Source organism: Podarcis liolepis (genome assembly GCF_965112155.1).
Source record: "Podarcis liolepis genome assembly, chromosome: 2".
NCBI lineage: Eukaryota > Metazoa > Chordata > Lepidosauria > Squamata > Lacertidae > Podarcis > Podarcis liolepis.
This window is the reverse complement of record NC_139555.1, coordinates 1228565-1251306: the sequence shown is the minus strand read 5'-3', so window position 1 is coordinate 1251306 and position 22742 is coordinate 1228565. Positions and strand designations below refer to the sequence as shown.

The window sequence follows — 22742 nt, the reverse complement described above, 5'->3', positions numbered from 1 at the left end:
TTGACAATGTTCTACATAAATCTGGGCTCCAGACCTACAGTAGGTGTGTCTTCTGCCAAGGAATTTCATCCGTGCCCACACTGCTGCAACTAACTCTGCTAGCTGTTTGTTCAGCTGGAACTGGTGCAGTTGGCTGACGCACCAGCCGAGACACCACACACAGCCATTGAGCAAGCAAATTGCATTTGCAAAATATCTCCACGCAACGACTCTTAACCTGGGGCTATGGACATTGTGCTGCCGCGTGTGACGAGATGAGAAAGGAACTGATGCTTGGGAGGAATACAGTCCTGGGTTATTTGGGGATCAGAGGGGTTTGGGTTTCCTCCTTCACCTATGCCAGCAGGAGGTGAGAGAACCAAGACATTCAAACATTTGAGTTAGTTTTGGAGTTGCAGAAGTGCATGCAGCAGATCACACCCCAAAATCTGCCAACCTATCAGAGGAGCTGGTTTCCTTTGATGTTTTGGGCCAAGTCCCACAGATGAGATTATTCTCTGGTAATAGAAGCCAAACCCCTCCAAAAGCATGCACAACTTGGCAGGAGTCAGATATGGAGGTGTCTGATCTGACTTGCCATTTTGATGCCTCTTGTCCTTTGGCAGAACAGTGAGCACCTTTGGCAAATTCTCTAATGAAAGCAGCTGTGGAGTCTGGACATATTGTGGAATGGCAAGAGGGACTCCATCAATTGTTGTTTGGGGAAGTGAATGGAGTAGTATTGATTTAGTACTTCATAGACCAGAAGGTCACAATGGAGCATGGAGATTACTTTGTTGTTTGTCGGAATTTAAAATGCCAAACCTATTCAAGCTGGCATCTCCAAGGTCACTTGATTTCCTAGCCCCCATCTAGAGAAGATTAGTCACAGTTCAGTCCCATTCGAAAGCAACGAGACTTAGGTCAGTCACATAACTAATTTCCCCACTGATTACACTGAATGTGAACATGTCTTTCTTTAGATCAGGGAAGCTGCTGAAATCATGCTGCTAGGAGAGCTCAGGCTGAGGATTGTGGAGATTCTTGCTAAACTGTGCTCTTTACAAAACAATATTTTGGGAGTTTGGGATCTGTATCTTCAGAGATCAGCTTGCCAAGATGGTGGGCAACACTGGATGCCAATGCCTAGGGTGCATATGTGCAAACAGGACTGAGGGTCAGGGCTTCAGGGGTCTGCATCTCTCCTAGATCCAGAGGCATAAAACAGTGTAAATTCTTATATGCAGATACACAAAATTGATTCTGATCACAGTTTGATCACATAAAATCCACATTGCTTACTTGTGGCTGCCCTCCCTGATAGTGGATCACAAAGTGATGGCCAGTTTCTTCTAAATGATTTTTTTGGCCTACTTTCAGTCTTGAGTGTTCTTCCTTGCATTGCCTCCCTCTGCTGGCTTAATGAAGGCTTTTTAACACACACACACACACACACACACACACACACACACACACACACACCACACCACACCACACACCCCTAATGACTTTCATCATGACAGGATCTTTTCCCCCTGTCACTAAGTAACCACTCAACCTTCTTTAGAGGAAGCTATAAAAGAGAATTGAGGTTAGCAATCCTATACTCACATTACCCCAGTGGGGAAGATGCAGCACCTCCACACTGGTGGAATGCTGCCGCTCTGCCGTGAGTTTGTGGGGAGGACCGCTCCCCCTGCAAGCCCATTCTCCACCTTGGGCCTGGGGGCGGGCCCCATACTCCACCTCAGCATATAAGGCTCCAAGGAGGCCTCGGGACATTGCTGCTGCTGCTCTGCCGTGAGTTTGTGGGGAGGACTGCTCCCCCTGCAAGCCCATTCTCCACCTTGGGCCTGGGGGTGGGCCCCATACTCACCTCCGCAGCTTATGGGGCTCCAGGGAGGCCTCAGGTGTGTGGGGTGGGGTGGGTGTTTAGTTGGGTGTGGGAATTTGTTTAATTTAATTATGTTGTGTTTGTAACTTTGTTTTTTGTTTTTATAGTTTTATTGTTCTGTTAGTTTGTTTTTTGTATAGGCTTTAATTTGATTTTAAGGGCCTGGGGTCAGGGCTGCCTGGGAGTGGGTCCCAGCAAACAAAATGGCTAGGGCAGGTTCCACAGGGGGGGATGCACTCGGACAACCGATCTCAGTGATCATGGGTAGGAGGAGGAGTTACGCTAAGACCAGACCATGTCATTACCGAGGAAGCAGGCTTAGTTGTTGTCTGAGGACTATCCCTGCCTCCAGGTCTGGTCCTGACTGGAAGGATACTGGAATCAACAAGGGAAACCCACATGACCTGAAAGTGTTGCTGTGCAATGCCAGATCAATGATGAATAAAACCACTGCCATCCACGACCTGATTGTGGATGGAGGATTTGACCTGGCATGTGTGACAGAGACTTGGTTGGATGAAGCCCGTCCTTGCCGCTGCTTGTCCACCAGGTTTCTCTTACGCACAGCAACCCAGGCCTTGTGGGCAGGGAGGGGGGGTTGCAGTGATTTTTAGGAAGTCATTAGTTTGCACCAGGCATCCTATTGGGAAGACCCAGTTCTCTGAGTGCATGTTCTGGAAGTTGGGCAATAGGGGCAGTACAGGATTCCTATTGGTGTACCGACCTCCCCGCTGCACCAAGGATTCCCTGCCCGAGCTGCTTCAGGTCATGGCAGATGTTATCCTGGAGACACCTAGCTTGATTGTCCTAGGGGATTTTAACATCCATGCCGACACGACCTTACAAGGGGCCACTCGGGACTTCGTGGAAAGCATGGCCTCCATGGGGCTGTCCTTGAATAAGTCTGGCCCAACTCATAGCCACGGGCATGCCTTAGACCCTGTGGAACACCCTCCCACCAGATGTCAAAGAGAACAACAACTATCAGGCTTTTAGAAGACATCTGAAGGCAGCCCTGTTTCCGGAAGCTTTTAATGTTTGATGTATTATAGTATTTTAATATTCTTTTGGAAGCCGCCCAGAGTGGCTGGGGAGGCCCAGCCAGATGGGCGGGGTATAAATAATAAATTATTATTATTATTATTATTATTATTATTATTATTATTATTATTATGGCTCCTGCACCCTGTACATGCTCAGCCTGAGATAGGATGGGAAAGCACAGAGGAAAATCCCCAATCAGCAGAGATAGCCACAGAAACGTAGTCAAAGCCCACCAATTGGGGTTTTTGCATGTGACAACACAGACATGAGATTGGAGCCAGTGGGCACATGACCATAAAGACCCCCCCCCAGCACACCTGAATTGCACAACCCACATTCCAATGCCTAAGTGCCCCTACTGCAGCCCCAGTGGCAAAGAAAGCTATGGCCCCATTCCTGAAAGAGTCCCTTTATGACACTCACAACCACCATTGTGTAGCAAAATACATGTAGGCAGTGCTTTCTTTTCTTTAAAAAATGTTTAGGGGTACTCTCATTTTGACTCAAGAAAATTACCATTTTGTAGTTCAAATCTGGAAAAATAAATACAGTAAATGGACCAAAGTACAAAGATTCACAAAATGTTTAGGGGTATGCGTCCCCCTGCGTCCCCCCCCCAGAAAAAAGCACTGCATGTAGGGAAATGAGAAGCCAAACAATGCAGACCTGCTGCATAGATTCTTTGGGCAGGAGACATACAGAAAGTACAAACAGCCCAAGGAAAAACCATCCTTTGACAAGGGAGCAGGTCAGGCAACAAGGCAAACCACAGTTACACACTGACCACAGCAGCTCCCTGCATAGGATGTGGGGTTGGGAAGCAGCAGGCATGAATTTGAGCTCCACTAAGAGGAAGGAGAAGCATGACTCCACTTGCCTTTTGTATGACTAGTCATCTCGGAGGAAAAAGAGGGAGCTCCCAGGACTCGGACACACCACTAGCAGCATAGGGCTATTCTCTAACCACTCAGCCACAGTAACAGGCGGGAATCATACCCACCATGGGGCCTTTGCCTCTCCCCACCTGCAACACACACATGCCATGATGTGATGTTCTGAGTTTCCACACCATCTGCCATCAGCAGCCAATGATGGAGATCAGGGGAGGGGAGCATGTGGCCCACCAGATGCTGCTGGATTCCAGCTCCCAGGATGGCCAGTGGTCAGGGGTGGTGGAAGCTGATATCCAGCTGGGATAACAAGTGATGTGGTTGCTAATTTTATAGATTGCTGAAAGCTCCAAAAAAGCACAAGAGAAAAATCTCCTTCTTGAGAGAGTGCAGACCCCATTGCTGCACACATCTGCCTTCCTAAGGGGGTTTTGTTCAAGTTTGCTTCCTCTCAACTAGGCTGACTCCATCTATCATCATCATCATCATCATCAATATCATTATTAATTACATTTATTACCAGCCCTTCACCAGCAGATCCCAGAGCAGGTTGCAAGAAAAGCTGGAAACAGTTGTGAATAGAGTGGGGCCCTACACATCTCAGGTAAAGAGAGGTGTATTCATCTAGGGAGGAAGGAGGTTGCTTGGTTCACGTTTTACCTCTGGGATGGGGAACCTGTGGTCCTCCAGAAGTTGGTAGGCTCCTCCAACTCCCATCAGCCCTAGCCAGGCTGACCAGTGGCCAGAGATGTTGGGAGTTGTGGTCCAACCACAGCTGGAGGGCTTCAGGCTCCCCACCACTAATGTAGGGCACACTGATCTGGGTGGAACCCAGAACATGATATCAGGACAAAAGATGAACTAATGCACAGCTCCTGGTTTAGTGGTAGCCTCACACTTCAGGGTGGTGGCTGGCTTGCTTTTGAGACCAGCGTGTTCCCCTTCCTCATCAGCAGACTCCAGAGGGACTGGTGCATGATACAGCTCTATCAGATGTGAGTGTGTTGCCCCTCTCCTAAAGGCTACATACAGGATGGGATGAGGCTACATACAGAGAGGGCTCCCCCCCCCATCGAGGGCAGCCTTACTCAGCCACCTCACTTTAAAAGATCAGCTTTGATAGCTTATTTCTCTTTCCTCTCTACCCCGCCCCAACTCTAATAAGTATTCAACTCAGCCTGGTTACATTATCATTCATATTTCATGGGTGCAAAGCAGGGGAAAGGAGCTTGAATTCCAGCTGGTGCACCAGACTGCCGGTTCCAGCTCAAGTCCCAGAAGAGAAGACTCCACTGTATGTCTGCCGAACCAAGACTGTAAATCAATTGCAGTCTGTAATGTGACAGAGGTGCTCAGGAATACTTGGATAGAGGGACCTGGCTTGCCTTTGCTTTTCATATTCACACATTCTGTCTGTTGATTGATGCTGGGGGATGGGGGCCTGTGGCCCTCCAAATGTTGCTGGACTCCAGCTCCTATCATCTTTGGCCACTGGCTATTCTGGCTGGGGCTGATGGGAATTGGAGTCCAATAGGATTTGGAGGTCCCCTCATCCCTCATCTATATGCCATATTGTTGACCTCATGGCTGGAAACGGCAAGTTCCAGCAGAGGCACCTGAACATTTGCACCCCAAATTGCTTTTAAAAACATAGCAGCAACATAAAATACAGAATATATGGGATGATTTCTTTTTAAGACCACAGGATTGTGGCCATAATATTTTAAAGTATGGAATTGAGGGAGAGACACAAGATTGGATATGATTGTAGTTATCTTCATTACAGCAGTTAATAAATAAGGACCAATTTTCTAAACACTTATTTTCTTGCTCATTTTGCTTAGATTTTAAAAAGTGTGCACACACGAAAACCTCATTAGTTTTGCATTCAAAGCAATCTCCCTAATTTTTGTCAGCCATTCTGACCTCTTTAGAGGCTCAGCTGAGGGGACACCTCTTAAATAAAACACAGAACCAAGAGAATTATAGCAGATCCAGTTAGGGACCCGGTTTATTAACTATTGCAATAGGTCAGCCTTGCCAACCAGTTGCTCAACAGAACCAGTTAGAAAAGACTGCCCAGAAGCAAATCAGAAGAAAGCTTATGTTGTAGTTCAAAACACAGCAAACAAAGAGTCCTAAAACCTCAAACATTATTCTACATACATCAAGAAAAGTTACAGGTCATGGGATGATAAACATGTATGGCTCCATACTGCTATCTGCTCCCCCACAATTACCTTGGGGTGCCCCAGGTGCCCAGGCATTTGGGTCTCAAATGTCCTACTTTATCAGTGTTTCCTTAGCAACCAGACCTTTGACGGGGTTGTTGACATTTCTGTCTCTCACTTCTCCTCTTCCCTGAGCTATCTCAGGAAGCTTCAAGGAGATGTTTGGATTTACACCCTGATACTAACTAGAACATCTTTAATGACCATTTGTGCCACTTTCAGGGTTAGATGGGGTTTCTTCTTTATAGCCTAGAGAGCACAGGGGTTTTAAAATGTTATAAAATGTCAGTGATGCATTCTATCTTTCTAAAGGTTAAGTACCATTAATATTTGAAACATCGTGGAATCAAAATATCTACCCCGGGTTTCTGATTCTTATGTCAGGGATACCTTCAAGAAGAAGACCCACTCCCTGGTTGCCTCCACCACCACAAGCTCCTCCATCTATCTATTCCCATGTATAATACTCTGCAATCTGAACATCCTTTAGGTGGTGTGTCTTAAGTTTCTTTTCCTTTTTTTCATTGAGCAGGTGCAAAACATCTCCCAGTCCATGGAGGTGCTGGACCTTCGGACCTACCGGGACCTGCAGTATGTGCGCAATACTGAGTCGCTAATAAAGGGGCTGGACTCCAGGCTGAAAGTGGCCACAGAGAGTCAGAAAAATCTGAATGCCAAAAGTTTCCAGGTAACTCTTCTGCTTGGCCAAGTCCTTCCTGATCTACATAGTCACTATCTCTGGAGGGACGTTGTTTGTGGACTGGTTTTCTGATGCTGGTGGGTTCCTAGAGTATTATTTTAATTGCTAATGTTGCTGTTTGAAAGCCAGTTGAGAATGAGAAGGTGTTGGATGGTGTTTATCACATATGCCTGATGGAAGCAGGGGTGGCCCTTCCAAAGTTGGTGGACTACAGCTCCCATCATCCCTTACCATTGGCCATGCTGGCTGAGGCTGATGGGGGTTGGAGTCAAAGAACATTCAGAGGGGTGCAATTTTCCCATTGGGGAAGAATAAAATAACAAAGAGGAATAAATTCAGCTTGCAGCCTTCAACTTCCAGCCTTCCCTTTTTAGTTAGACTGGTAAAGGTAAAGGGAACCCTGACCATTAGGTCCAGCCGTGGACGACTCTGGGGTTGCGGTGGTCATCTCACTCTATAGGTCAAGGGAGCCGGCATACAGCTTCCAGGTCATGTGGCCAGCATGACTAAGCCGCTTCTGGTGAAACCAGAGCACTGCAAGGAAACACCGTTTACCTTCCCACCGGAGCGGTACCTATTTATCTACTTGCACTTTGACGTGCTTTCGAACTGCTAGGTGGGCAGGAGCAGGGACCGAGCAATGGGAGCTCACCCTGTCATGGGGATTCGAACCACCAACCTTCCTATCGGCAAGCCCTAGGCTCTGTGGTTTAGACCACAGCACCGCCCACATCCCAGTTAGATTGGTACTAAGTAGCAAAACAAAACAAAAACAAAAATGCACATTATGTATTCCCCTCTCCATTGTAGCTTAGGAGGGGAATGATTTTGAGTAGGAAATCAGGTGGAAGAAGGATTAAACACACCTTTTAATAATAATAGTAGTAGTAGTAGTAGTAGTAGTAGTAGTAGTAGTAATAATAATAATAATAATAATAATAATAATTAATAATTTATTTGTACCCTGCCCATCTGGCTGGGTTTCCCCAGCCACTCTGGGCAGCTTCCAACAAAGATTAAAAATGCATTAAAATGTCACACATTAAAAACTTCCCTGAACAGGGCTGCCTTCAGATGTCTTCTAAATGTCAGTCTCACAGCCACCTGAGGCTACTCCATTGCATGCATTGCATGCATTGAAATTTGCACTTCTCCAAATATTTGCCATGCAATTCTCTGGACATAAATGCATATCTATGCATACCAGTGCATATAATAGTGAAAATAGCACAAAATATGCTTTATATTACAGTGTAGCCAAAGGAAAGAGGCAGGAGCTGTGTGGCCTTGAGCCTGACAGCTGCAGCAGCCAAGGCATTGATTAAATATCAGAGCAGCAGCCAACAGCTTGGTTAGTTTTAGTCACAGTGTGTAGGCAGTGGGGCCCCAGGGGCTGCTGGTAACCCAGCCAATGGATCAGGAGTACAGCCCAGGCACCCCCGCTGGGAAATCAGGGGACAGTGAGAAGAAATATGGCAAAAGAGGGAGGGGCAAACTGGGCATGGTTCCTACTCAGCAGCTGCTGGAGAGTGAGGTGGCAGTTTGGGGGAATGACCAAGTGCTACACAAAATGGTCATAATAAAGTGATTGATTAAAAGAGAATGAAGAGGGCAGAAATGGAGTGGTGATTTCTATTAAAGCACTGATGGAAAATAGTCCGGCCCCATCTCTTTTGGGAAGAAGCAGAAGTAGAGTGACTTATCCAAAATGGAAAAGAAAAACACCTCTCAATGCATAAATAGATAGAAATAAAAAATGAAGCTCCGCCCCTGGATGGCCAGTGGCTCTTCCGGGGTCCCATTGCCACATGCATACACTTAGTCAAGGAATGCAAGCTCAGGAAACACCGTGTCAAAGTATTTTATCAAAAGTATTCTAGGATTTGAGTTTTCCTTGATGTGCAACAATAAAAGAAATGCAAGAGATGCAATGAATGAGCCAGCCACAAACAAACCACCCTGTCTTTAGAACATCCTCAGCAGAGATGGGTACGGACCATGTTTTGAAAGTTGCTGTGAAGGGAAGGCTATCTGGGACTTTGGGGAAATGGTAAAAATCACCATTACAATGTGGAGAATAGTATCTGTGCATTTTGACTCATCTTGTGTCTTACAAATGTTAGAAACTTATTGTTTAAGTAAAGGTTGAGGATCATAGTTCATGCCTAAGAACCACACCTTTGGTTAATCTAGTCTAGCATTACAGATTATGACTCTCAACTGCTCTCTTTGGTCTCAGGCACGAGCCTTTCCCACCTGACAGCAAGGATTGAAAATGGGGCCTTCTGATGCAAAAGCATGTGCTCTGCTGGGCCACACAGCCCAGGCCATCCATATTCTGGGCCCTTTGCCATTCAATTACCTTTCCTGGTAATTTTTCAACCCCAGGCAACAGGTTGGGGAAAGCGGCCATAGGCTATCCCTCTAAGACTCCAGACTGCCTGTGCCAGTTTCCTTGGTAAGGTTTGTATTGTGGCTCGTAAAGTTCATATTGAACTGTCAAGTGTGACATCATCAGATAAACCTTACATAACATAAATATTTAAAAGAAACTTGTGCTTTGCATAGAGGCAGCTGGGAAGTTAATATGTTCAGATGTATATGTTCCATAACACCTCTTTCTTTGGGCTGATGATGAGGCTGTACCTCCAGCCACAACCTGAGAAGGGTAACAGCCATGCTGGCCACAGTTATTTGAGCACTTCAGCACCATGGACAGCAGAACTCTGGGAAAGCTGACTGTAAAAAGTTGTCCAGTGAGGCCAAGCTATAAAGGCAGCTGTCTCAGCAAATGAAACTGATCTGTAGAAAATGTAACTTGTAAAAAAGAGACATTGCACATACTTTTGTAAACCAATAAATCTTTAATAAAAAAAGACATTAAAAATAAATAAATAATAAAACGGAAGTTGAGGCAAGGTATGCCAGTGCAGCAAATCAGCCAACCAATTTTCATTTTCTTCCCCATGGATGCTCAATGTCAGTGGCAAAGAAAAAGACCACTTTACAATGCAATTCTTTGCACATCTACTAAGAAGCAAATCCCATTGAGCTGAATGGGACTCACTCCCAAAAGAATTTCCTATGCAGTCTTATGGCAGCCTTATTGAACAAGTCTGTGTCTATCGTGTCTCATGGCTGATGCTTAGCAAGCCATAGGACTACTCTGTGTATTATACAGAGAAAAACCCACATTCACCACTGATCACATGCTCGAGGGGGAATGGTAGCCAGTCACTGTTCTCCAATTAGTGTACCTTGATTGTTTGCAGACATGCATTTGCCATGTTTGCCCATTACACATTTAATTAGTCACACTTCTTTGAAGTCTCTCAGCCCCACTCACCTCACAGAATGTTTGTTGTGGGGGAGGAAGGGAAAGGAGAATGTTAGCCGCTTTGAGACTCCTTTGGGTAGTGATAAAGCAGGATATCAAATCCAAACTCCTCCTCCTCCTCCTCCTCCTCCTCCTCCTCTTCTTCTTCAAATGCCCACCTGAAAGATATGAAGTGGTTGAATAACACCAGAAGTGGTTACTGACTGTTTCTGGGTCTTTTAGAAGCAACTAGCATTTTTCCTTGGCGGCAGCAATTTCACGTTGGCCTTTCCCCAGAGTCAGGGCATATGCTGCAGAAGGTGAGCCAGGGAACTGATTGCTTTGCCTTGGAGCTGGTTGCTCTTGGTACTCTCTGTTCGCAGACGTAACTCATGAATCAGCCAGAGGAGTATCACATTTGCAATTAAAAAACCAAGCGAATCAACAAGCCTCCTTTGCCTCCCTCCAGGCACCTGTGAGGAGGAATTGGTGCTCCTGATAAATGAGCCCAGGCCATCCATATTCTGGGCCCTTTGCCATTCAATTACCTTTCTTGGTAATTTTTCAACCCCAGCCAGAGTGATTAGAGACATTTTGCTGAGAATAATGGGCCTCTGGTGTGTGTGCATGTTTGAGAGTGCAGCAGTGAGCCAGAGAATGCCATGCCATCCCAGAGACAGCTGGGATGGGGGTGGCCCCTTGGAAGGTCTCTTGATTAGACAGCTGGCCTGCTGGGGTCTATGATTCCCTTCTAGATCCATGTGCCAACATTTGATAGGTCCAGGCGCATGCTGGGTTATGATCAGTTCAGGGCTAGCCCTTGACCAGTGGGCCACGTTGATGAAGCCGAGCTCCGTGGGGGGAAATGTACCGGTTTCTTGGGCCCCAGAGCTTGGAGCCCATTATGTTTATAAAGATAGTGGCTTTGGTTCTCTGAACAAAGTCACCTCAAGAGTGGAGACCTGGTCAGCAAGAGTGTCTTCTGACCTTTCTCCAGTTCCTCAACTGGTTTTTTCAGTGCCTGATTGATGCCCAGCTCAGCCTTTTGTTTGGTCTCTAAACCTATATAAACTCCTTTTGCCAGCTCAGCCTGCACTGAAGTTCTAGCTTATGCTGCTTCAGTGACTTATTATCTTTTACTTCAGGGTCATCCTTTCTACCTAGACATCATTAACCTACTCCCTCTGCTGCTTTCACTTTCTATCTTCCTATCCTCAGGAACATAGGGAGCTACCTTATACTGAGCCATGTCATTCATTCATTTAGTTCAGTGTTGGCTACACTGGCTAGTAGTGGCTCTCCAGGATTTCTGGTAAGGTTCTCTCCCAACTCTCTCCCAGGATGCTGGGGATTGAACCTGAGACCTTCTACATGCAGAGCAGGTGCTATACCCATTAAGCTACAGGCTTTCCCCTTGAGCCTGAGTGCTACTTCACCAAGTGTTGGCTCCAGTTTTGGTGGGGGAAACTGGTTAAGATGCCCTTGGTCCAGGCACCTCCCTGGGCTCACCTCCTTACCATTGCTCAACACTGCCCATTGTTTGTCCTTTCCCCCTAGGTCTGATTTGCACTTCCACCTATATAGAAGGAGAGGGCAAGGCTGCTGCTCTCTCTCCTTGGTCTTGGCACAGCTCACATGCTGATAGATAGGTAGCAAAAGCAAGGAGGAGGAGGAGGAGGAGGAGGAGGGCAAAGGATCCCTAGGCAGAAGGTTGTGTGTCTCAGCAGGTGCCCAACTATGCTGACCCAGCCCAAGGTCTAGTCCCATGAAACTGTTGTTCAGGTGGATTCTACTGACCCATCCATGTTGACATCAGTGGAACCATATTCTGTTCCCCATGGCTACATGGTAGCCAGACTCCTGACACTGGGTGTGATGGTCTTTGGCTTAAAAAAAAGAAAAAGAGGATCAGTCTGTTGAAGGCCAACATTCATGATAGCCTATTGGACCCATCATGCTCCAAGGCAAGATGTCTGCAAACTGGGGATGAACAAGAAGGAAAGGCCATAACTGCTTTGGAGCCTCCCAACCTTTTGGTTAGTCATAGTTGGGAACTGGATCCTAGATGAGTAGACCTTTGGAAAGGCTATAGCTCAGTGGTACAACATCTGCTTTGCATGCAGAAGGTCCTGGGTACAATTCGGCTGCTCCAGGTAGAGCTGGGAGAGATCCCTGTCTGAAATTTGAGAGCTGTTGCTGGTCATTGTACACAGTACTAGGCTCGATGGAACAATAGTCTGACACTGTCTAAGCTGGCAGCTTCCTGTGCTTCTCAGCAGTGCAGGGCTTACGTTCTTGATGATACTAGGTACTCTCATTATCTTTGCCTCTTCTTTCTTTCCCAGGTGCCTGGGAAAACATATTCCACTTGGATAGCCAGATATGGAGCCTGGCCTTTCAAAATAAGACTCTATTCCCACCTACCACACACACACACACACACACACACACACACACACAGTGAAAAGCACTGTATATTTTTGCATGACTTTTTCACCCCAAGGTCATTTCTCATCACTATGCCCTGAGGCACAGCTAACGCTCCAGTTTGGTTGGCACATGCAACACATCCCTCTCCCCAACCCCCACCACTCCATTAACATCTCAGTTCTCTGAACTCAGAAGGTTTTTTTTTAATTGTTCTGTGATATATTTACCTAAGAATCATATTTACTCAGTGCTCAAAGTGGAGTGGGGCAGTGGACCTAGTGCCCACCCCACAACTGGATTATTATCTTTTAATGCAACAAATAACTTATAGCCATGGCTTGAGGTAGATAATTCATATCTGCTTAGCAAAAGAGGAAGCAATAACCAGAATGTGAGGTTGCCCACACCTTTGCTCTTGCAATCCATCCACCTGCATGCCATATTTTCATACCCCATTCTCTTCACACACCTAAAGGTATAAATATTGTTCTTAGCTCAAACATTTCCATTTCCCCTATCTCTTAGGGACACAAGAACTGCCTTACACCAAGTTAGGCAATTGGTTCACCTAGTTCAATACAGTTGACACTGACTACCAGCAGCTCTCCATCTTTGAAAGCAAGAGTCCTTCACAACCCTACTTGGATACACCAGGGATTGAACCTGACACCATTTGCATTTGGAGGATGGCCCTTTTCACCTCTGACAATTTCCACATGCTTTGCCTTTCTCTTTGTAGAATTTGCTTTACTTTTAATTTAGCTTTCTTGCTTCAGAGAACTGGATTTCTCCCCCTTTTTTGTTCACCCCAATTTATTTGCTCTTTAACTCCCATTATTGTCTTTGTTTGGTGTTGATCTTTTTGTTCCACAATTCTTCTTGGAAACTGAGGCCAGCTACCCCTTCCCTAGGCATTGCCAGTAATCACTGACTTCCTTCCACTGGATGTGCCCAAACTCAGCCTCCGCCCCTTGCCCCCTGCATAGCAATGCTGGCTTGGCGTTGCTAGTCTAATTACGGTAGAATGGATGGAGCCTTTCTGACCTGCCAACACACTGGGTCATGGCTGCCATTTGCCACTGAGATCGCAGGAATGACCTCTGACCCAAGCTGACTGTAAGTGGAGCAGTTTCTGGCAGGTTGAGGTGGAGATGAAGCCATTGGGCAGATGTTCCACAGTATCAAGCTGTTAGGATCCTAATTAGCTCTCATGTACTAACAAGCATTTAACAGGACACTTTAAGTCAAGGGGGCCTCTGATGTTGAAATAACAACCTACACAATGATACTATTCAAAGAGGTTTTATAACCCCGACAGTAAGAGCTGTTTGACAGTGGAACAGACTCGCTTGGGAGGTTATAGACTTTCCTTCATTGGAGGTTTTTAGCAGAGGTTGGAGAGCCGTCTGTCATGGGTGCTTCAGTTGAGATTCCTGCATTGCAGGGGGTTGGACTAGAGAACCCTCAGGGTCCCTTCCAACTCTTCCATGGAATGATTCTATGCTTCTATCCAGCCCATGTCACTCTTCCACATTGGCACAAGCATAAAGCAGTGGAAGATGTTTCCATTTTCAGTATTAAAAGCAGATTCATTCCACGTAAACATGGAAGTGGAAGCATCATGCCAAATGGTTCACCTTAAAGTATAGTGAGTACTTTAAAGATATCCACACATAATTTTTATCATCCCCCCCTCCAAGTTCTGCCTTTTTGAATTGGAAAAATATTTATTAGGGAGCATAATAAGGTATGATACATGTTAGATCATAACATAAACCTAACTTAGAATCATAGAGTTGGAAGAGACCACAAGGGCCATCGAGTCCAACCCCCTGCCAAGCAGGAAACACCATCAGAGCACTCCTGACATATGGTTGTCAAGGAGACTCCACCACACTCCTTGGCAGCAAATTCCACTGTCGAACAGCTCTTACTGTCAGGAAGTTCTTCCTAATGTTTAGGTGGAATCTTCTTTCTTGTAGTTTGGATCCATTGCTCCGTGTCTGCTTCTCTGGAGCAGCAGAAAACAACCTTTCTCCCTCCTCTATGTGACATCCTTTTATATATTTGAACATGGCTATCATATCACCCCTTAACCTCCTCTTCTCCAGGCTAAACATGCCCAGCTCCCTTAGCCGTTCCTCATAAGGCATCGTTTCCAGGCCTTTGACCATTTTGGTTGCCCTCCTCTGGACACGTTCCAGTTTGTCAGTGTCCTTCTTGAATTGTGGTGCCCAGAACTGGACACAGTACTCCAGGTGAGGTCTGACCAGAGCAGAATACAGTGGCACTATTACTTCCCTTGATCTAGATGCTATACTCCTATTGATGCAGCCCAGAATTGCATTGGCTTTTTAACTGCCGTGTCACACTGTTGGCTCATGTCAAGTTTGTGGTCAACCAAGACTCCTAGATCCTTTTCACATGTGCACTTCCAGTGAGGGAGATTTGGTTAACTCTCTCTCCTTCTGTTCTGCCTCTTTTGTTTGCCTCCCAATTCTGCCCAACTCCCATCCTCCGAACTGTGTCTCTCAGTAAACCATTGTTCTAGGTCAATACTACTCTCCTGCTTCTGTGGAGCCCCAGGATCCTGGTTCTGAGCAGGGGGAGAGGGGGGTTCCCACCACTCATCAGAGTAGTACTCCCCAACCTGATCCCTGACACACCATGGTGTTCTCCGCTCCAACAGATTTTTGTATCTATCCCATACCTCATAGATTGTTTTTCTTACCAGGCGGTTCAAGAATCCGTTATGCACTCTTGTTTTTTCATACCATAAATATGCGTGCCACCCAAACCTATTATCTTGTCCTTCCAGATCCAACAGATCTGTTTCTTTTAACAAAATCCAGTCCCAAAGCCAGCAAAGGCAGGATGCTTCATAATATAACTTCAGATCTGGCAAGGACTCTCCCACACTTTTTCTGTGATCTGATGTAACAATTATTTTCATTGTACTGTCATATTTTTAACCAACATTATGGCTTTGTCTTATTAAGTTTAAAACCAGCAACTTGTCCAAACTCCTGAATCCTTTCTAGTGCCTTTGGTACGCTAGTCAAAGGTTCTCCAAATGTTATTACAAGATCTTCCACAAAGACTTTCAATTTATATTCTCTGTTCCCCAACAAAATTCCTTTCACTCCTTCTTTTGCTCTTAAAGTTCTTGTAAGGACTTCTAGGAGTAAAATAAACAATAATGGTGACAGGGGACAACCCTGTCTAGTTCCTTTAGTAATATCACATTTTTCAGTCAGTACATTATTAACAATCAGCATGGCTTTCTGCTCAGAGTATATAGCGCCTATTCCTTTAAGAAATGATCCTCCAAATTCCATCCTTTCCATAGTCTTTTTCATAAAAGTCCATGAGATATTGTCATTTGCCTTCTCCGTATCAATAAACATCAAAGCTGCTTGCTTGTCATTCCTGGCCTCCAGGTATTCTATTATGTCTATTATATTCCTTATGTTGTCTTTCATATGTTGGTCAGGAAGAAAGCCTGCTTGATCTTGGTGGATTATGTCATTTAATACAATTTTTAGTCTTTGCTAAGATATTAGCATAAAGTTTTTAATCATTATTTAAGAGCGAGATCGGCTTATAGTTTTTGGCTGAAAGTAAACTACAGCAATTCTTTGGCAGTTGGTATATTCATTTGTCTCCAGTATTTGGTGTCTGTGACTCCTGGAGCAGTAGCCATCTTAGAATTCCATTACTTATCTTTAAATAGATAGTCTTTCATCAACATATGCCAAAAGAAATGAACATTGCAGTGAATCACTCCCTTTAATAGCAAACACAGGCGCTGGGTGCCAGCAGAATTGGAGCCAAAATGAAGCAACTAAGAAGCAAGAAGGAAGTATTAGAGTTTTCTGCCTCCACAGTCTGAATACCAGTGGCTAGGAATTAACTGGTGGGGAGAGCATGGTTGCCCTGGGTCCTATGTGTGGGCTTCCAATGGACAATGGTCAGCCACTGTGAGAACAGGATGCTGGACTAGGTGGGCCATTGGCCTGATCCAGCTGGGCTCTTTGGGTGTTCTTATGAGTGCTTATGAGTGCTGGGGAATCCATCTGAAAGTGTTTAGACAACCCTCCTCCAGCAAACAAACCAACCCCACAACAGCAAGCCATCCCAGTCTCAATATGGTGCTTGTCAGATAGAAACCAAAGGCTAAAAAAAGGAGGGTGGGGGGAAAGAAGTATTGTGAACAAGGGCATGGCTGCCTGGACCCCTGAATAAAGAAGACCACCTATTGAGAAGTCAGCAGAATACGCTGCAGCACTGGGCTGCTGGTCCTGCCTTTTTCTGATTATGACTTATTTTTTGTACATTTATTCAAGCATCCTATCTCTTCTAAAATCCACTAAACCTAATACACTTAATATCCTTATTTCTTTAATTCTGTTTTCTTTATATTATAACTTAGTTTTCTTTTTAACATGTATAAAAAATAAATCATTCCCAAACAATTCTAAACCATACAGCTTTCATTGCTTGCTTATATTGTAGGCAGTTTCATTTCTCCAGTGTCTTTTTCGTGTATGGCAGACATGCTCCAGTTTTTTTTCATTGTTATGCTCTCTGTTTGCCCTGGGCAAGGGGGAATCACTAAATTGTTTAGAAAATAGACTACTGTTCTGGGGTTGGCAGAGTGAATGGGTCAGCTTATCCCTTTGCCCCTCCAGCATTGTGTGGTATCTGAGAGGAAAGAAAGTTGACTGAAATTTCTACTCAGTTTACTCCATTTTTCATCATTTTATGTTGTCAGCTATTGTGCCATCCATTCCTTTTGAGAGCACACGTGTATAGCCAGAGAGTCTTTTTTTTCTACCCAAGAATAGGTATTCCTTTTAAAGCAATTAATAATAATAATTATATTTTCCTGCATTCTCTCCCCCCCCAAAAAAACTATCCTGTTGTTCACTCTTGTCCTCTTCCTGAGCTCATTTTTAGGGCCCAGCACTTCCACAGGTTACACACCATTTTCACTAGGAATCATAGAACTGTAGAGTTGGAAGGGACCCCAAGGGTCATCTAGTCCAACCCGCTGCAGCGCAGGAATCTCAGCCAAAGCACCCATGACAGATGGCCATCGAGCCTCTGCTTAAAAGGCTCCAAGGAAGGAGAACCCACCACCTCCCAAGGGAGACTGTTCCACTGTAGGAATGTGGGAATTTAGGAAGCAGGGTTATACACAGTCAGACCAGTTGACCCATCTAGCTCAATATTGTCTACAGTATGCTGACAGGCAGTGGCTCTTCACGGTGGACAGGAGCCTTTTCCACAGCCCTACCTGGAGATGCCAGGGATTGAACCAGGGACCTTCTGCTAGTAAAGCTTGCGTTCCACACACAAGCGATGTCCCTGCTGGCTACTAATAGTAAAAGTGATGCAGAACAAACACTTCAAATATGCCATTATGAATGCTAGCCTGGATCCTTTAGCCCATTATCTGTCTCTGTCCTATGTCAAGTGGCAGACTGGAGCACTTATGCCCAGGTCGATACACTGCCTGGTAGATGGGTCAGCCTGCTTCTTGGAAAAATAGGCTTGAGTGCTTCTTCACAAGTACACCCATCCTGGGCTAGGCGTGGCAGCTGCTTGCTGAATGTTGAACCTCTCCCAGAGCAAACCAGCAACTAACTACATGTCCTTGTGCACAAGGAGCAAAGATCTTCACTTTGAGTGCAGGCTCCCAAATATCACAAGGAAGCTGCTGTGTACCAGGTCATCCTCTTATATCCACCTGGTTCAGTATTGTCTATTCTGGCTGGCAGCAGCTGCCCAGGGGCACAGGAAGTGGTTTTTCACATTACCTGCTTTTGGATCTTTTTCTTAAAGTGGATATGCCAATGGGTTGGACATGGGACCATCATATGCTCTGCTGAGCTATAGTAAGTGTCAGAGCCTGGCTTCTCATATCTTGAATCAGATCTGGACTGAGTATTCAGCTCCAGGGGATCTGGAATGCAGCCAGCGGAAGATACTGAATGCATACACTTCTGGATAATAGGCTAGGCTAGGCTGCTGCCTGAGACCATGAAGCTCCTGGTTCAAGACCCATCTGCCTTTATTGTATTTTTGGTTTGGTATTACCTTCCTGAGAACAAAAACAGATATGGAAGAGTGGCATTAATTGGGGACGTGACATGGGAAGGGAGAACCAGGTAATGTTGGTATGTTATGGGACATATTTGGGGGTGGGGTAATGCTAGTCTGGACACCCACTTGCCATAAACAGAAGCACCCTGAGATCAGGTAGAGTAGAGCCTACTTTGCCAATGTTAGCATTTGATGTGGGGGTCACTAATAGAAAAACAGGATACTGTTCTGCTCTTTAAAGGGTTCCCACCTTACTTTTTGCAGCTTCTCAGTAAGAACAAAATTAAAATCAGTTAATAAAAGTGCAATTTATACATTCAAAAGAGTCAAGTGTTAAAGCTTTTCCTAGACTGCACCATGTTAGGCTGCAACTGGGGGCGAATCACAAATTTTAAGTTTCCTCGAACAAAAGCCTGGCCGGGGGTGGGGGGTGGGGGGCTTGCTGTCCCTTGGCAAAGAGTTACCAGACTCTGCTGCCATATGCTGCATACCAAAGCCAGCAGGACAGGAGGAAGCACCCAGCATAGCCTTCTTGCTTGCATATTGGGGTGTGTGTGTGTGTGTGTGTTCTGGATCAGGGCTGACCTATAAGCAGCTATCATATGGGAGCTGAGGAATGCAGTAAAGCCAGGGAGACCTTGTTGCTCAGGCCCAAATGGGAGGCATTTGATAGCCCTTCCTGCCTAGGAGCACCCCATTAGCCAGGGTGGGGCCAGACGAAAGCTTGAGAGTTCGTACTCCAACCACCCCCAAAAAGTTGTTCCAAGCTGCAGTTCCAAAAGCTCACCACGTGGGGATGCTGCAAACAGAACCAAAGTCCCCCAGTTCTAGCCCCAGTAGTCCCTGACACATAACACAGAGAAGCATTCAAAATACTGCACACAGTTTCCTCCATCCTCAACTGCAGATTTAAGTAACTGCAGGGAAAGATTCACCACTTCAACCAGCCGGAATTTTAGAGAGAGAAAAGCTCTAAGAGTGATGTAAGGAGAGCCCACACAAGGCTTGCTCTATCTGTTTTTATTTCAAGCAGTGGTTCCATCTTTAGTGATCCTTGCCAGGGCTCAGTAGCTGCCAAAGGGCCTGTTATCCCAAGGAGGTCAGGGGCCTTTTGAGAGAATTATGTTTGCTCCACCAACCTGCTCCAGATTAAGACGCTCCATGGAGAGTGTCTCAGTCTACGGAACTAACAAAACCCTGGAGCCAGCACTGTTCAGTAAGTGTAGCAGTTGATATCCGGTTCTTTGTACACACACACACACACACACCATATTTTGCGTCAGCAACAACCCAAGATTTCCCAGCTAACTTGCATGTTCTCTTTCTTATGCCATCCTCTGCAACTTCCAACACATTCTGTGCTTCCTGCTTCACTGCACTGCATGCACCCCCACCATATTTATTGCCCTCATTCTTTTCAGCATTCCAACCCTCCCTCACCATTTTTTCATTTGGAGCCCTCTTCTCCTTGCTTTATGTGCAAATGTCAGCAAGCTCAGCCATTTCCCCCGCCTTCTCCACATCCCCTACACTTTCTCTTCCAAAGGTTCCACCTTCCTTGCTGCTGTTTGTTCATGACCCCTCCCCCCTCCCCCCTCTCTTTCACAAACACACTTTCACTCTCAGCCAGGGTCATAAAAAATGCAGCAGCAATTTCGCTCCCACCTTTAAGTCTCTCAGCTTGCCATCGGCTGCACACAGCTGGCCCTCCCCAGCAAGTAAGATCTGGCCTTTAAAGTTCAGGGAGCCCAGAAGATGACGCAAGGATTGCCAAAGGCCAGCAGCACTGGCACCTGCATTGTGTCTCACCTTTGGATGTCGACCTGCTTGAACTGTGAAGGCAACCACCAGCATGAGGCTTTCTGTGCAGTGTCTTAATATGCTGCAGGTGGGCAGGCTTGTGAGGCAGGAAGCCTGGCTCCATTTCCACCTGGTCCTTCCACCAAGGTGACCCTTCTCATATTCAATGGTTATAAGAAAGGGAGAGAGCTGCTTCTCTACATTGCCCACTCTGTTGAGGAAGGACTGTGGCCCAGAAGCAGAACATCTGCCTTGCACACAGACGGTCCCAGGTTCAATCCCCGATGGCATCTCCAGGTAGGGCTGGGAATGCCTGAAGCCCTGCAGAAGCCTGCTGCCAGTCAGTGTAGACAATGCTGAGCTAGATGGACAAGGCTTTGACTCAGTGTAAGGAAGATTCCTATGTTCCTATTCATATTTTCACAGGCCTCTTTTAATTCCCAATGCAAACGCTTCTCTAGCTATTATGTTCTGCCACTACTAGCAGCCTGTGCCAGGCAATGATTTCTTGAGCTGGTGAAAGTTCACTTCTCCAGCCCATCGTACCTTTTGTTCCGTTAAAAGTGGGCAGGGAAAGTGTTAACATTTGTGGGCTGAGGAAAAATATGGGGTGTCATCCTGGATTTCAGGTTTATGTACTCAGGGTGGGGTTAAGGATTGGAAACCGTCAGTAAATCATGTAATTAACACTAATTAAGTAAGAGCCATAGCTCAGCTGCAGAACCCCTGCTTGGAATCTGCAGGTGGGACTGGGAAGGACCACCCTCTAAAATCCTGGAGAGCCACTGCCAGAGTAGGCAGTGCTATACTAGATGGAGCAACTGTCTAATTCAATACAAGACCAACTTTCTATGTTCTTGCTTTCCTTCCTAAGAAAGTCATTTGACTTTCAGGAGGGTTCCTAGCAAACCTACATTGGCAGTCCAAGGGCTTTTGAAACAATATTTCAAAGAATCCCAAAGGATTCTCTGATGTGCAGTTATTGCTATCATGCTCATGCCCTGCTTCTGGGCTTCCCATGGGCCTCTGGTTAGCTGCTGTGAGAACAGCATGCTGGGTTAGATAAGCCTTTCCTTATGTTCCTGTGGCTCCTGCCACACATTCTCAAAATGGGTCTGTAAGAATGTCCTTGTACATGTCTCTTCCTAGCCTCTCACTGGGACTTTTATCACCCAAAGGTCACCCACCTTCAAGAGGGGCTCCTGCCTGTACTCTTTGGAATCATGGAGCATTCCACTGGCAGAATTTTGGGATCTGCCCTGCAAGTTCTCGCTTCACCACAAGGACATCTGACTGAAGAAGGAAAGTGCTGGGAGACTCACACTGCAGGCCAGAGTCCTCTTTCTCTTGGCAAGCATGTGATTCCAGAGAGCCAATTCCATGGTGCTGCCTGTTTATACAACTCTAAGATCTGCTGCACTCTCTTAGAACCAAAGTGGATATGTCACACTGCACTTCTGATTTTCTATGGGTTTTTGTTCTGTTCCTGCACCCTCCTTTCTCTCTCTCTCTTTTTTTTTACTAGTTTGTAGCCCCTTGTGGTTGCTTTGAAAGTTGGGGGTGCTCTGGGAAACAGTGTTTCTCCCTTTGCCCTTTTCCTAATGTAAATATTCCTTCCTCTTTCTAAAGCGGCTGCTGTTGGCTACATACAGCAAGAAGGAAGAAAGGCAGGTATGGCACCTGAGAGGGCAATGAAGGAAAGTGTGAAAAGTCCTCCATAAGCTACATCTAGAGTGGTTCTCAGCCTGGCCACCACATTCTTTTGAGAAGCCTTTTGGCTGTGTATGCCTCCAGTCATCTGACCCCTCTGCTCCAGATACTTGCCACCTCTCATCCTGGCAGGGGTGGGGAACTGAGCCTTATCTAGAACCAGCTTGTTTACTACCCATGTTAGCTATGTCCTACTTCCAGCGTCAGAGGGAGTATTGCTGAGAATGGCGAGAAGAGTACCATTGCATTCAGATTCTGCTTCTGGGCTTCCCATGGGATACTGGACTTGGTGAGCTTCCGACCTGTCCAGCAGGGCTATTCTGTTATGTTTAGAGTGTGTATGATGTAGCTCTTGATGGCATGGAGCATCTGTCCACAGGAGGAAGCTTGCTCTCTCTTGGTAAACATCTACAAGATTCCCATACCAAACCTTTGTAATGGGCTGGGTTCCCCCCTCCTTCAAACTGTGGGTGCAGCTTTCCTTGCTTAGGTCTTGCTCACTATCCCAAATAATGAGGGGTGTTATTTGGGGCTATAGTGAGGAATTAGGTAGTGTTTTTAAAGTGCTTGGAATGAACCAGAGTTAGCATAAGCATTATTATTGATTTTGAATCTGGAAGGCAAAATATGCCTTGTGCAT

The 22742-nt window shown here is 45.8% G+C and overlaps 1 protein-coding gene across 6 annotated transcripts in view; it reads left to right on the top strand.

Moving 5' to 3' along the window:
- Nucleotides 1–22742, top strand: part of OLFM2 (olfactomedin 2) — a 206229-nt gene that overhangs the window by 155460 nt on the left and 28027 nt on the right. For 4 of the 6 annotated variants that reach the window (XM_083486703.1, XM_083486705.1, XM_083486701.1 and 1 more), the window contains exon 3: nucleotides 6568–6726. In XM_083486703.1, the coding sequence (XP_083342829.1) occupies nucleotides 6568–6726 (159 nt within the window). The remainder of the gene's footprint in view (nucleotides 1–6567; nucleotides 6727–22742) is intronic. The other 2 variants (XM_083486702.1, XM_083486706.1) reach the window with 1 other exon arrangement.